At 46.2% G+C, this 15,903-nt stretch overlaps 1 protein-coding gene across 9 annotated transcripts in view; it reads left to right on the top strand.

Moving 5' to 3' along the window:
• Window positions 1-15,903, top strand: part of DAB2IP (DAB2 interacting protein) — a 1,377,413-nt gene that overhangs the window by 1,178,861 nt on the left and 182,649 nt on the right. For all 9 annotated transcript variants that reach the window (XM_086920966.1, XM_086920964.1, XM_086920965.1 and 6 more), the window contains one exon: window positions 15,306-15,450. In XM_086920966.1, the coding sequence (XP_086777092.1) occupies window positions 15,306-15,450 (145 nt within the window). The remainder of the gene's footprint in view (window positions 1-15,305; window positions 15,451-15,903) is intronic.

Genomic DNA, 15,903 nt, shown 5'->3' with positions numbered 1-15,903 from the left:
TGGTGTAAGCTACAGTGGTCTGCTGACGAGGGCCCTAGCACTTATTTTTTTTTTACAAATTAAGTGCTGGCTCTTCTGTTTTTAGTACAGAGGTTGGAAATGTTCGGCTCCTGCGAGCCTCCACACGCCTGTTTTATAATGTATTCATTTCCCGGCATGAAGAGAAAATCTCAATTTAAAATTAAGTGAAAAGAGGATCTGAGTGAAGAAGTGAGTACGACTTGTATAATCGATATAGTTGAGGCCTGGCTGTGAGGGGGAAAATAACTCCTAAGAGATAACATTTTGGTGCTAAAAAGCTGTGTTAGCCTGGGCTGTCGGGAAGTCAGGCACTGCCAGGTGAGCCGGCTTGAACGGGACAGTGTGTGGCCGGGTTTTGTTTAATTCTGCACGGACTAACACCCCGACCTCAACCCTGGCCTTTTCAAGCCAGCTCCTGTGGCAGTGCCATGGTGCCAGGCAGGACTGTCCAAGGCTGGTCGAAATGGATTGATAAGCATGATTCGTGGTACACTGGCCCCTGTGCCGTGTGGCGTCCGGGTGACTCTCAGTTAGGTGGCTCCACCGCTACGGTGGAGGAGCGTCACCCAACTGCTTTTAAGCAGTGTGAAGAAGAGTAACATAAATGGATGATAACTTTAAGTTATCATTTTATGCTTCCTGGCCTGTCCTGCTGCTTTGCGGTGGGCAGGTGGGCGGGGCTGCTCTGCTCTGCTCTGCTCTCCGAGCAGGGCAGGGCAGGAGTCGTTTGCCCACTCCTGAGTGCGTAGTGACTGTTTGGTCGGCCCTCTCGGGCCGCCCAAACCAGTCATGCGTACTTCCCTGTTCTCCATGCAGGCTGCATTACAGCCTGCATGGAGAACAATCCCTAGTCCCCATTCCCTGGCTGAGCACCGTGTCATGGCGCTCAGATGACAAAAACAACGCTCCATTGGATCATTGTGATTGACTTAGGGGTGGGAGCCTGGCTCCTGCTTCCTGTTTCTGTGAGGGGCAGGAGAACAGGAGCAGAGAAGACGCGGGATCCGGCATCGAGGTAAGTTTAGATTTGTTTAAATAATTTATTTTGCCCCACGCAACACCACCCGCGACCCTACTCTTGCACCATTCCTCGCGAAACCCACCCCTGCTGCCAAAGACGTTTTAAGGCATGGGCAAAGTGGGCTCTGGCCTAGAGCCCCAGCCTTTCAGGGGGGGGCCCTGATAGAGCCAGCTCTGTTCTGCAGAGAGTCTTGCCCTGATGACCTTGAATAATTCTTAAACAGATTATTGCAAATAGCTTTTCCTTTAATTTGTTTTTAATGAGGGTAATGTGTGAGAGTCTAGTACAGACATTTTGCTGACAAATGTTGTGTTTGTTTCATGCACATCCATAAAACCAGTTTCTTTTAGATACAAACAAGACCTCACACATGAGAAATTGAAGGGCGTCGCAGAGATTATTTGCAGCACTATTTGTGAGCTGCTGCTGTGTGACTATATTCAAAACACAAATTACTATCCCTGAATATTAAATGTAAGCACATTTCGAATTTGAACCGGTGTGCATGTGCACTTTTAGTGACCCGGCCAAAGAGGGCATCAAAGAGCTGAAACTGGATCATAATTTCGAAGCTGATCCGACCAGGGACCCCCAAACTACTTAATATGTCGCTGTCGATTATTGAAACCAGGATGTGATGGAAAGGGGGGGCGGCGGCACGTGGTTGTAGCCATAAGCTCATTGTGCAGCTGATATTTCTCCTTTTGCGTGCTTTTCTACCCTAGAGAAGGTGGTAAAAGTGCACTTTTCTGGAAAGTTGTCTATTTAAGTACTGAATGCAGCCTCAGAAATTCAAGTTTGGCATTTCTGCTTGTTTTTCGAGCGCAATGACTCCTGCAGATTTTCTGTTTCTGGCGCTGTGAATCCGGTCTGTCCCTTGGATCCAATTTAACACCTTGCCTGCTCATGACGAGCTGAGCTCGTCATGAGGCACGGTGCTCCTGTGCTCATGAGGAGCTGAGCTCGTCATGAGCCGTGGAACGCTCACACGCGGGGATAATTCCCCTGCTGTGCTAAACGTTCCACAAAAACGGGTGCGGCCGTGACTAGCTCAGCTCGTCATGAGCACAGGCGCACTGTGCCTCATGACGAGCTGAGCACGTCATAAGCATGGGGGCGCTGTGCGCGCCCCCCCAGCACAGCGGAGGAATTACCCTCCTCAGCGAAGGGGTTAAAGGCGCTAATTTTCTCAGCCGTAGAGGTCTCTTGGGGTGTGGTTCAAAGGTCTTACCTGCAGGGCACCGTCAGGTGTCATCAATCAGACCTTAGACAGCCAAGATGTTATGACACATATTGCCCATGGTGCATCCTGTTACTGTTTGTTGCTTCTGCTGACAGAATGTCTACTCTAAGCCACTTGTCTTGGTGGACATGCCCATGAAAGCTCTCCTTCATTATTGAGTGAAGGAGGGATTGTCCTGTTGTGCTTCATCTTGAAGGTCCTGATACACAACGTGTTTCCATCATAAGCGTAGCATGTTGCGGGCGATACCACCTCCATCCTGAGTGCAAATTGACTTCAGTGATTGACAAAACCTGAATTTGGTCCCGTTAATGGATTTCCTCGTATTTAAAAGCCCAACATTATAACTAGGGCTCGCAGTTTTCAGTTTTTACTGTTTTTTAACAGATAAATACGGACAGATAACTTTTTTTCTTCTGTCTGTATTTATTTTTAAATACCGAAAGATACGGAAAATAGGTCTTCTTTGGATGTTTTTTCCCCACTGTCAATCATAAGTACCAGGTCAGTAGGTGGACAGATTGAGAGGTAGGGTAGATGAAAAAAGACAATAGATTTCCTAAGTAAGCGTAATTAAGTGCAGATCCACAGGTATTTAGCTATTCTGTCATGCAAGTGTTTTCAGTTAACGCTATTGCACTGTATACTCCTGAAACCTTTTGGGCATTCAAATGCGAATATACATTTATGAGTCAAGTAAATATGGAAAAATACCCATTGTAGCTTCATTTATGCAGAAAACACAAAGTAAAAATGGATAAATACAGACAAAATTAGCAAAAAATAAATATGGATCAATGCAGACGGAAATGTTGAAAAAATAAATACCATGAAACCGGGAGCCCAAATTATAACAAAGTGTTTTGCTTGAGTAAATCTACACAGAGGGATGGGTAGCAAGGGTTTCAAGACCTGGACAGCTGCAAAAGTCGGTGAATCGTCCCAAAATTAAAAATTGTGGCTGTTCACAGAGTCTTGTCAGGCAGATCACCATCAAGGACATTGTCAGAGATATCCTCCTATCAAGGGTAGGAGTGCATCCGTGTCCTGGGTGGGGATGGAGGGGATCGCCTACGCAATGTGTTGGAAAAGAGTGGAAGAAGCCCTCCTCCCCGAACTCCAAAAATAAAAGTGTAAATGTATTTGAGCGTGACATTTTTGTGCGCAAAAATAAGGTCATGCTACATTAGCACTAGTGAATAGTTAGTGCATGTGAGTTTGTGGTACCCAGGAAAAGTCTGGGTGTCAGTCACAAAAAAAATAAAGAAAAAATAAATATGCAAATGTGCGTTTGGGGATTTTCTTTTCTGTGCTTTTGTTTTTTTTTTACAATTCACAAAGTCAAGTGGCTTTCTCCATCTTCGGTATCCCCACGATGTGGAATTGTACCCACAGTACAAGTCTGTATTGGTGGAAACAGCGCCTATGTGTGATTGCAGGTTTGGTTTCTTGTCCAAAGGGGGACAATTCTCAGACCATTTCTACGGTAGAGGGGTTCTAAACGGACGTTTGTGGACGTTTACAAGCTTGCTAGGCTAAGTCCCTTGAAAACGACATGTTGAGACCTCGACACCCCATCCAACCCCGTCCACTCCCAGTGCCTTGCCCCATCCTGTTCCACGCCGTGGTGTTGTTCACTTGCACTATTCTATACTGCTATGGTGTAAATGGACATGTTCCTGCGTGGGGTCCTTTTGTGACTACCTAACAGGTGTAAACTCAGACATTTTCGGCTAAAAACATGTGTTTATAGCCAAACAGGATTTTTCGACACTTCGGAATTCTTTGTGAATTTCACAACAAGTAGAGAATTTGCACAAAAATCCTACATGTAAACTTTGGATATCTCTGACGCCGTGCCCTCCTTTTGTGAACTGTCCAGGGCGCGTGCCTGGCACGGGCTCTGCTTGAATTAATAGTGGGCAAACGAGGTTTCCTCTCGGTTTGGGGACCGGCTTTTTAAATCTCATTACATAGCAGATAGACTACTGAAATACAATATATCGACTCTGAAACCTGCTGTTGCAGCTCCGGCGACATCGGAGGCAATCAGCGCGAAGAAGGATGGCACTTCTAGGCGGCTAATGGGCAACCCTGCTGCCAACGTGCCCAGAATCCGCGAGAGTGGCGAAGGAGAAGGCAGCGGCTTGCTCCCGCGCTCCTGGGAAATGCAGACGTTTGAGGCTATCTTGACCCCAGAAGGCTGCCCTTCACCCACTGGGTGCGGCGAGGAATATAAAGTGGCAGTAGAATGTTAGTGAGTTAGCTCATAGGGTTCATGCATCTTCTGTAGGAAACCGGTTCAATGTGAAGGCCACACGTTTGAATCCTGATGACTTTGACTGAAGCTACTCATCTTCTGTAGTTGTATAAATGAATATCTTTAAGCGGGGTAGTAACACCCCTGCTCTTTTCAATTGAACCGCAGTATAAACCAGTGACAGCCTGCTCTGTATTAAAAGCAAGTTATTAATACTGTTTATCTGCACTTTCAGATTCTATTCCTGCATAGGTTGGTACTGCAACAAATACTGTCACCTAATAAAAACAGATGCCTGCTCCTGGAGTTTATACAATTATGCTGCAAGCCTAGGAATATATTCTGCAATCGGAGAGTGAAGTTGCAGGGGCTTTACGAATGGGTGAAAGAACAACAAAGCCTCGTTAACAAGTACATGGTCTTTTAAAGACGTGTAAAGTACACGGCGGCGGTAAGACGGACGCCACACCAGAACAGCTCAAACACTGTATGTGAGTGTTCCCAGGAAGTTGTCTCAGCCCGGCCTGACTCACGAAGGGGGGAAGGGGGGAGGGGGAAGGGGGGTCACAGGGGGGGGGGGGGGGGGGCTGAAGTCCTATGAGCCCAATGGGCATTGAGCGCCTGATTGGCTAGTATCTTGGAAGTGAAGCCTATTGGCTTTGCCACTGCTTGTCAAAGCTCTTCTTTCCCTTCATAGTGCCGGTCCTTGTTATGGGAGGGCCCGGAGAGCTGTAGTTGGGAAGAGAAAGGGTTGAAAACTTTTCTGTTACAGCTTGGATTTCATGGCGTCCAGGGAGGTGCCTGCACCTCTTACGTCTCAATTTAGAGGAACAAAGGTTGGAAAGGTGATACATTTCAGTGAGAATTTTTAGGTAGAGGTCATGTGATGAATGACCGCATTCAATGCTGTTTCCCACACTCTGCTTTGAAAAGTGCTAATTTGGCTAACTTTTGGATTTGTGTAGCTCGCAAAAATGGCATATGAGTAGGGTGACATGATCTTTTGTAAACCAAAAATCAGGACATTTTGCAAACATAGAAGAACTCCCTGCCAATATCCCTGAGAAGTCTTAAGGATCTCTTAGCCTTCAGAAAGGCGCTGAAAACTTACCTTTTCCCTAGGACAGGTTGAGCTACTGAATTGCTGGATCATGGGTCAAAGCGCCAGGATGCCCTTGGTGGTGACAGTTTTGCGCTATATAAGTATACCACAATACCAATACAATACAAGAAGGACTACAATTTTATATCAAGGAAGCGGCGCAGAAAGAAAGCTCTCAACAACATAGAAACACAGAAGAGGCACTTAGGGAATAAGTCAAATGTAATTTCTGAAACCAGCATCATACCTGTTAACCTCATGCGCGCTAGCGAAATTCCGCTTCTGCGCTGAGATTTTTTAAATCTCACTTTACGTGACGAGCTGGGCTCGTCATCAGCGTGCGAGGAGGCTACGCCATGACGAGCCCAGCTCGTCATCAGCCTGGAAGGGGTTAATTAAATTACTTACTTATAACAGCTGTTAATTAACACAGCTTTAGGAGACCCCAAAAAAGTGTCTCTCACTGTTTTCAGTCTACCCCCTCTAAAAACCGGGACAAGAGCCAAAATTGACAAAATCTGTCGGGACAGTTGGTGAAAATCCGAAACTGTCCTGGCAAATCCGTGACGCCTGGTCACCCTACATATGAGGGTCGTGGCTGGGAAGTGGGAATTCTTCTGTGATTTTCGCAGACTTAGAAATGAAAGCATATGCAACAAGGAAGGCAAACTCGAGTTACCAACAAATTGTGCATTTTGAAGGTTTTTAGGAGTGTAGGGATCAGGGAGGTTGGCGTCCAGTTGTATACGCCCCTTCAGCCTCTCTGGAACCCCCTGCTAGAGAGGCATTGATGTTTCAGGACTTTATCCTGCGGTGGCTCCTCCGCTAAAAGGCGGAGGAGTGTCACTCCATTGCTCTCAGAGCAGTGGAAAAAGGAAAAATTAAATAATAATAACACATTATTTTATTTTCATTAAGTGCCAAGGGGCCAGGTTAAGGCGGGCGGGGTTGGGGTCACAGGGAGGAGGAAATATGTATGCACCATAAGTGCGCACCGTCTCTTGGGCCTGGCAAACAGTCATGCACACTTGGCATTTCTCCACCTGGCTGTGTTTCACAGCCAGGTGCAGAACAGTCCCAGGGCTCCCAGGCACTGTCTGAGTGACCAGTCACGATGCTGCTGTCATGCTGGTGACAGCAGCATCCTGATTGGCTTAGGGGAGCCTGTGTGCTAATGGGGGCCAATAAGAGAAGAGGACAGAGGAGAAGCTGCAGGCGTAATAGGGTAAGTGTTTTAAAACAAAATCTCAACTTACCACCCCCGTCCGAAGCAGCTGCCACTGACTTTATCCTCTGAACATTGTGATGTCAGAGGTCTTCCTGCTGTTCATGTCAGAAATCACTCAAGGTCATCCTTGTAGGGTGACCTTTTGCTTTAATGTCGACATGTGAGTACAGGAAAATATCTAACTAACCTTTCGGTTGTTTCTTTAACTGGGCTTCTTTTTTCATTTGAAATAGAAGCACTTGTAACAAAACACAGATTTCCAGCCACATTCTGACCAGCATTATTTTTCTACAAACTGCAATGCCAGGTTGAGGTAGGAAAAACACGAAGGAACTGAAATGTTAGAGTCGGAATGAGGATTTACGAGGATGCACAAAATGAGGCACTGTCTTAATGCAAATAATATAGCTCTTCATACTATACTTCTAAGCACTTAAAAAATAGGTGTTAGCAGCATCAAATTTAACAGTACTCAATTTACCAACCTCGGACGTATGGAAAGCAAGGTCTGCGCTTCAGGATGCAAACCAGTGACCTACAGATATATTGTCACAGTAAAAGTTTAACCAACAATTAGCTAACCTAAAGACAAATGCTTCAATGAGCTATCGTATAAAAGACAGCGCTATCTACTTTTCTCGACGTTAATTTTGGGATTTGCACACTCATCGAAGACTGTACTCACTACAGACATGAAAAGCTTCACCCTCTTCTATTCTTAGGGCCTTAGATAGATATCAGCGGATGGAATACTCAGTCACAAACTTGACGGATATCCTGTGCACTGTACTACGACCTCCAGAGGATATAATAAGATCATAATTCGATGGATGGGATATCCATCACTAGTATTCCCCTCCACCAAGGTCTAAATTGGGCCCTTAGTTCTCAAATGATCCCAGGCCATGAGGGTGACCTCCAACTAGTCTTGGACTTTCAGTCTCTACATCCAAGCATGCTGGGAATTGTAGTTTCACTTGTCCTATTTTAAAATGCTGGTTTAGATGCCCTATCATGCTTAATGCTGTAGGCTGGGAAAACAGGAATGACGGAATGCAAACATCTTGGCGTGGGGGGATTTGACACATATGTACTTTTTGAATATGTACATTGTAGCGATTTTTGACTCAGTAAATTTGAATTGTAGCATCTTCTTGACTCAGTCCCACGAGCTAGCCTCGTTTTCACAAAGTGTACAGAGAACCTCTGTGTGTCTGAGTTTACCCGGCTCTAATTGGATAACAATAGCAGATTGCAAACTGTTGAGGAGTGAAGCGAGCACAGTTATCTTTCCTGCACTGCTCTGCAGTCTTACAATGCAGGCACTTCAGAATTACAAGATATTACTGTAATTATCGCAATTGCCTGCTCTATTCTGGGCTGCAGCCAGTGCAATTAGTTCCTCCCCTTCATCAGCATTTAAATGAATCTAATCATAAAGGAATCCACAGGACACCTGCTGGTGGGAGGGCTGCTGCTTCTAAGAGGGTCCTTCTGGTGAGGCGAATGTGCGTTGAGTGGTAGCATCCAAAGGGAGCAGTCGGTTCACTCAGCGGCACCAGGTCGAGGCTTGATCCTGCATATGCAATTAGCGGGCCTCGTGTTACGCTGCGGCAGGGGGCAGCACTGATGGTATCATGTTCGGGTTGAAAAGCAATTTCAGGACATGTTGGAACAATGTAGCTAAGGAAAGGCCCATTATCCTTCAAAACCTCCCCTTACTCCCTTCTCTCTTGTTACACAATCACATATTCCCCTTCACGAGCTTTTACCTTCAAACCGGCAACTTTATTTCCATGTGCATCATTTGCTCTTTAGGGTCTTGGTCTGCAAACTTTTCAAGAATAAATTAAAATAATCCCAAGCTACTAATATTTTTATTGTTGTAATCATGACCACATCAGACAAGATTACATCTATGGCCACCATTTGCAAGATGACCAGCAGCGATCGCCTCGGTTAATCAGAAATGGTAGCTAGCAGTAATGAGGAAAAAAGGCTTTCTCCATGTGGAATACCTCTGCATCGGTAATACATAATAGCCATAGCTGCAATGCCTCTGGCACAGAGTACATGATATTAGTAATAAGTCTTCACACCGCTGCAAGGTGTATCGCTCACATATCAGTTTAGATATATATTTTGGAAACTCAACCATCTTTTCCTCAAGCATCAGCTTATGAGTTCTGAAAATACTCTAATTTTAGTATCAAGCACAACATTTTTAATATGGGTGTAAATATAGTAATTCAACCAATCACAAGCTTCTCCTTTAGTAGACCTTTTTGCACACAGGAGAGGTGCTTACAAGTAGCTGGGGATGTAATAGCAGCTGATGAGCGACTCGTTAAAGAAGCTTGCTTTAGGTGTTTCCACATGTCAGCCTGAGAAGGTTGTGCACATGTTGCACTCTGTGAATGTGGAATTTGCACCCTCTCTTTCTGTCTGGGTAGACACCAAAAACCATGTATTGTGGTTGGCTCTATAATGCAGATTGTAATGGGTGCTCTCTGAAATTTTCTGACACTTTTGGGTGACATGACAGGTCATATAATGCCCATTCCTGTGGGTTCCTTCTTGGATGCTCCAAGGTGGACTTCTCATGCAAACACTAGAGCTGGTTGTACAATGATGGCTTGTGTTGTGCCTGAGGGTCAACGCCGCTTCACCGATGGTTGCTTCCTGTTGCGCCTGGCTGGAGACAGAGGCGCATATACCATGGCAGGATGTATTATCCTTACTCCCCCTTTGCTGCTCCTAAGTGGCCCCTTAGGCACACACTGTGGCTGGCTGCATGGATTCCTCGGGCACATACTACTAAGGCTACTTGTATAATGGATGTTTTTCAGCTACCCCTAGTGGGACGCATCAGCCATATACCATTGCTTTTTATATAATGGTTGCTCCTCACCGACAATTTGGTGAACTCGTCAACCAATTGCTATGCTTGTTTATATATAATGGTTGCTCCTCTGCCACTGCTAGGTGGACTCATCAGCCATATATTATGGTTTGTTATATGATTGTTGCTCGTCTGCCACTCCTAGGTGGACTCATCAGCCATATATTATGGTTTGTTATATGATTGTTTCTCGTCTGCCACTCCTAGGTGGACTCATCAGCCATATATTATGGTTTGTTATATGATAGTTGCTCCTCTGCCGCTCCTAGGTGGACTCGTGAGCCATATATTATGGTTTGTTATATAATGGTTGCTCGTCTGCCACTCCTAGGTGGACTCATCAGCCATATATTATGGTTTGTTATATAATGGTTGCTCGTCTGCCACTCCTAGGTGGACTCATCAGCCATATATTATGGTTTGTTATATGATTGTTGTTCGTCTGCCACTCCTAGGTGGACTCGTCAGCCATATATTATGGTTTGTTATATGATTGTTGCTCGTCTGCCACTCCTAGGTGGACTCGTCAGCCATATATTATGGTTTGTTATATGATTGTTGCTCCTCTGCCACTGCTAGGTGGACTCATCAGCCCTATATATTTGTTTTGTTATATGATTGTTGTTCGTCTGCCACTCCTAGGTGGACTCGTCAGCCATATATTATGGTTTGTTATATGATTGTTGCTCCTCTGCCACTGCTAGGTGGACTCGTCAGCCATATATTATGGTTTGTTATATGATTGTTGCTCCTCTGCCACTGCTAGGTGGACTCATCAGCCCTATATATTTGTTTTGTTATATGATTGTTGTTCCTCTGCCACTGCTAGGTGGACTCGTCGGCCATATATTATGGTTTGTTATATGATTGTTGTTCCTCTGCCACTGCTAGGTGGACTCGTCGGCCATATATTATGGTTTTTTATATGATTGTTGTTCGTCTGCCACTGCTAGGTGGACTCGTCGGCCATATATTATGGTTTGTTATATGATTGTTGTTCCTCTGCCACTGCTAGGTGGACTCGTCAGCCATATATTATGGTTTCTTATATGATTGTTGCTCGTCTGCCACTCCTAGGTGGACTCATCAGCCATATATTATGATTTGTTATATGATGTTGCTCCTTTGCCACTGCTAGGTAGATCCACCAGCTCTATATTATGGTTGGTTTTATAATGGTTGCTCTTCTGCCACTCCTGGGCGACTCTTCATAATGCTACTAAATTTGATTGTAGGTCTGTCGTCTTACTTTGGACCAGATGTATTATGCCCATTTCTATAGACTGCTTGTTTTCATTCTTGGTTCGTATCCTCAGAACATATATCATGGCTGCTAGTGTAAAACCCCCTCCTATAGGTTGCTTCCTGCCACCCCTGGGTGGACTCTTCAAAGCACATACTATGTCTGCTTGTAAAATTACATACCCCTATGCATTGCTCCCACACTGTTCACGGAGGATAGCTTGGGTACATTCTCGGTCTGGTTGTATAACTATGTGTATGTTTCCTAGGTGGCCAGCTGTCTCCAACAGCTAAGGCTCTGTAATGAAATGCTGTTTCTTTGGAGTCACTCTCATGGTTTGGGACAGGCTTCCTGGTGGAAGGAGTTGTCAGCTGATCCTGATCCATCTCGCAGTCTTTTCCTCTGTCTGTCCAAAGCGCCAAGAAGCCGTTGGTGAACGTGCGCTGTACAAATGTTTTTATCATATCATATCATCCTTTGGGTGTCTGCTGTTGTCTCCCAAGAGGCATGTAGCAGCACCAGATGCCCTCGGGAAGATTCTGGGAGAGTGAGAACTCTATAAGCTTTAACCACCAGCGATTCAGCCATAGCTCTCTAGTAAGTTTAGCCTTTGGAAAGCCTCACCCTCTCAACAACGTAACCCTCTCTCCCCAGGAATATTCAATCAATCAATCTGGATTTATAAAGGGCTGCTAATTACCCAGTAGGGTATCCAGGCACTGGTAGCTCCCAGGAAGTTCATCCCAACAGCCAGATCCCGAGTGCCCTTCGGAAATCCGGCAGTGGGGTGATGGTCCGGAGCTGCGAGGGGAGGCTCTTCCATGTTTTTGCTGCGATGTGGGAGAAGGAGTGTCTCCCAATTCTGCTTTGGTGAATGTGAGCAGTGTGGGCAACTGAGAGGGAGGCGGAGCGTAGTCTTCTTGATGGATGGTTGCAGTTCAGGCAGTGGTTAATTTAGGCAGGTCCTAGGTTGTGTAGAGCCTTGTGTGCCTGAGTCAGCATCGTAAATTGGCATCTCTTCTGTACGAGGAGCCAGTGGAGTTGCCTGAGGTGGGCTGTGATGTGGGTCATACGGGGAGGTTGAAGATGAGTCTGGCTGTGGCATTCTGTATGGTTTGAAGCCTATGCAGGAGGTGTGCGGGGATTCCTACGTAGAGAGCATTCTGTAGTGCAGTCGGCTGGTGATGAGGGTTTGTGTCACGGTCCATTTGGTGTGCAGAGGTAGCCATTTGAAGATCTTACGTAGCATGTTCAGCATGAGGAAGCAGGGTGAGGAGATGGTGTTTATCTGTGATTTCATGGCGAGCTTGTTATCTATGAAAATTCAGAGGTTTCTGTTGTGGTCGGTGGGTGTGGGTCCCAGGTCTGGAGACCTCCATGGGTTGCTTATGTTGCCAAAAATGTGTATTTCTGTCTTGTCCGTGTTCAGCTTCAGGCAGTTGTTTTTCATCTAGTCAGTGATGTCAGACATGCATCTAAGGAAGTTGATCCTGGTGGTGGTGGGGTTGTCGGTGAGTTAGAGGATGAGTTGGGTGTTATCTGTGTAGTATATTATGTTGATGCTGTGTGATCCGACGATGTTGGACAGTGCGGTCATATAGGCATTGAAGAGTGTGGGGCTGGTGGATGAGCCCTGTGGGACACCACAAACAATATCCTTGGGATCAAAGGCGAAGGGTGGTAGGCGGACCCTCTGAATTCTTCTGGTGAAGAAGGAGGCGAACCATCTGAGCGCGTTCCCTTGGATGCAAGTGTGTTGGAGTCTTTTGATCAGCGTTTGGTGTGATTTGGTGTTGAAGGCTGCCGAGAGGTCAAGGAGAATTAGAGCTGCTGTTTCTCCTCAGTTGAGGATGGATCAGATGTTGTTGGTGGCTGCGATTAGGGTGGTCTTGGTGCCGTGGTTGCTGTGAAAGCTGGATTGGGAGGTGTCAAGTAGCTGGTTTTGCTCCATGTGTGTTGCGAGTCTTTTACAGCACGTTGGCCGGGAATGTGATCAGTGAAATTGGCCGGTAGTTTTAGAGTTCACTGGGGTCGACAGAGGGTTTTTTGAGTAGTGGATTCAGCACCCCTAAGTGTGTAACGCAAGCCCCTGCAGTGTCGGGGTGCCCGACCCTTCAGAGGGACCCCAAACCTCCCGCAGCCCAATGAAAATCTGTAAGATATGGGAGACTCACTGACTCCTCATCACATTCTGCAGGGGGCCCCACATTTTATGTTACGCCCCCGGCACACTCCTGCATACATTGCACGCTCTCCTGTACAAGTTCTGTTGCTTTGTAACTAATTTTGCTCTGTATAAAATCACATACATGCCTACATACATATATAGATACATTAATAGTACTGGTTGGTTCATTTGAAAATGTTATCTTTGAGTTTTCAATGGGAACAGAAAGTACCAAAACCTTTGCTGTCCTTCAAACTGTGATATCAGTAAAAGATGTGCCAGTGACTGGATCACGTTTCAGTGGAGAGGTCTATTTAATGGATATGCTTATTACATTTGAGGGCAGAGGGCAAACAGCTGTGGATAAATGACAAGAAACTACAGGAGGCAATTACATTGAAAGGCTATCTGTTCTGTCGAGGCGACGTAGTGGTGTCTGGGCAGTAGCGGACCGTCTTCCTTTCAAAGTGGGGGGGGGGGAGGGCGGGCCTTAGGAGGGAGGTCGAAAGGAGGGAGGTGGGGAGGGTTCGGGGACAAAAAAATTACATTAAAATAAAATAAACATATCTTAACCCTGCAGTCTCCCGCTGCATCCTGCTTCTGGCCCTGGGCACTGGCTCCCAACCTGCACTGCGGCCAATCCTGAAGCTGTTCTCACATGAGAGCAGCTTCAGGATTGGCCTGAGCGTCGGCAACTTGCGCTCCCAGGCAGACTGGGAGCCTGTGTCTACTCTCTCCAGCCCAAGCAACGCTGCTGGGGCTGGAGAGAGCTTCACTGCACCTGATGGGCTTCGCCGGCCCGAGATGGCGGCCAAACACCTCATGCGCAGTGGAGGGGGTGCCCATCACTTCCCTGCCAGCAGTGTCATCCCCTGGACTCGCCCCCCCAAGACTCGTCAGAGTTCTGGGTGCGGGTCCAGGGGATTAAAATAAAATGATAATAAAACGGGTTTAAAACCCATTTTATTATTTTTTTTTAGCTGGCGGTGGCATGGGGTGTGGAGGGGACGATGCTCCTCCGCCCTAATGGAGTGGCCACCGCTGTGTCTGCAGCGTGGAAAAACCTGCGACGTAGTGGCAAGGTGAACACCTAGAAATGGGCCTCAGTGAGCTGTAACACTATCAACGAGGATACGTGCAGCATACATGGCTGTGACGCAGCAAAGATTCCAAAGTGAAACAAAAAAAAGAAAGAACCGGAATTCTAAAGAACACACAATTAACATAAAACGCGTTTCACTGCGACATGACTGATCATGCCAGGTGACCAGACTGAAAACTATTCCACATGAATTCAAACATGTCACTAGAAAGATGAAACCCTGAAATACATACGTTTTCCACTCACTGAAGCCGCAACCCTACACTGAAACCTATTTCATTGCCTATGTTGTAGAAATATATGGTTTTTATATTCACATTTGAAAATTAATAGTCAGGAACTATGCGAGGACTTAGTGTAGAAAACAAGTTTCGCTCGCTAGCCTTCAACACATGAAGGGTGAATGGTTCACGTCACTCTCTCGTCTACTCGTTCAAATATCTTTCTGCAGGGAATTCTCTCTTCCTATATGTGAAAGTGACAAAGTATTTCCCGTATCCATTGTCAGTGGTGTAAGGAAACTTGAGTGCCCCCCCCCCCCCCCCCCCTCCCGAAAAATACAAGGCGGTGGCCCCGCTCCCGACCTAGGCAAGGACCCCCTGGCTTCTGTCCCCCCACCCCTTCCACCAATCCCCACCCCCCCCCCGCCTACCCGCACCCCAAGGACTATTGTTAAGCCACTGTCTGTGGTGCCATAAAGGAATACATTGTTACAATACATGTTTCCTTTATATGACGTCCTAGACAGACCGTAGCAAGTGAACCAACCAATTAAAAACATTTAGAGCAAATCTTGATGATCTCGAACCAATCCTGGCTCCTTCTGTTGCTTTTGTATATTTTTGTTACAGTAACTCAATTAGGGTAACCCTAAAGGTAAGATATTTTTAATTGGTTGTACGTTAGCTACAGCTACCGCCATATAGAGCTACATACTCGTATTTGATGGACATGCATGTTTTGTTCTTGTATTTTGCTCTAACAGGCGGGATTAAACCTTTCTCTTTTCTCCTCAGGACTTCTTGACTGACCTGATGATGTCTGAGGTGGACCGGTGCGGTGAAAATGAGCATCTCATTTTTCGAGAAAACACGTTGGCCACCAAAGCAATCGAGGAGTACCTGAAGCTGGTGGGGCAGAAGTACCTGCAGGACGCCCTAGGTAGGTACCGGAAGCCGATGCATACCGGACTCTGCCATGGAGTCGACGAGGAGTTTTGGGGATTGTCTAGACAATTATCCATTACTACTTGGTTTTTGATGTGCCGGCCCCAGATGCAAGTGATCTCAAAAGTTGTTTAAGGCGTGATTACCCGATAATGTTCTCAATACGGTTGTTTATAGCTCGAGCTTACTAGACAGTGCAAACTTGCAGTGGGCTTAGAGCCTGCCCACTCAATACTGTTGGTGGGATTTATTGCCACTCTTATTTGCTTGCATTTTATTCAATTACTTGCCTTCCTGTTCTGTTTACAATTTGTTTGATTGGCTCACTTGTGCATGCTCAGCTCGTAATGAGGCACGGTGCTTGTGTGAGCTGAGCTCGTCTTGAGCCGCGCAACGCTCGCACGCGGGGCTAATTCCCAATGTGTGATGAACGTTCCGAAAAACGGGC

This window comes from Lissotriton vulgaris, chromosome 5 (genome assembly GCF_964263255.1).
Source record: "Lissotriton vulgaris chromosome 5, aLisVul1.2, whole genome shotgun sequence".
NCBI classification, from domain to species: domain Eukaryota; kingdom Metazoa; phylum Chordata; class Amphibia; order Caudata; family Salamandridae; genus Lissotriton; species Lissotriton vulgaris.
The sequence above is the reverse complement of the archived record's forward strand: the minus strand, read 5'-3'. Positions and strand labels throughout refer to the sequence as shown.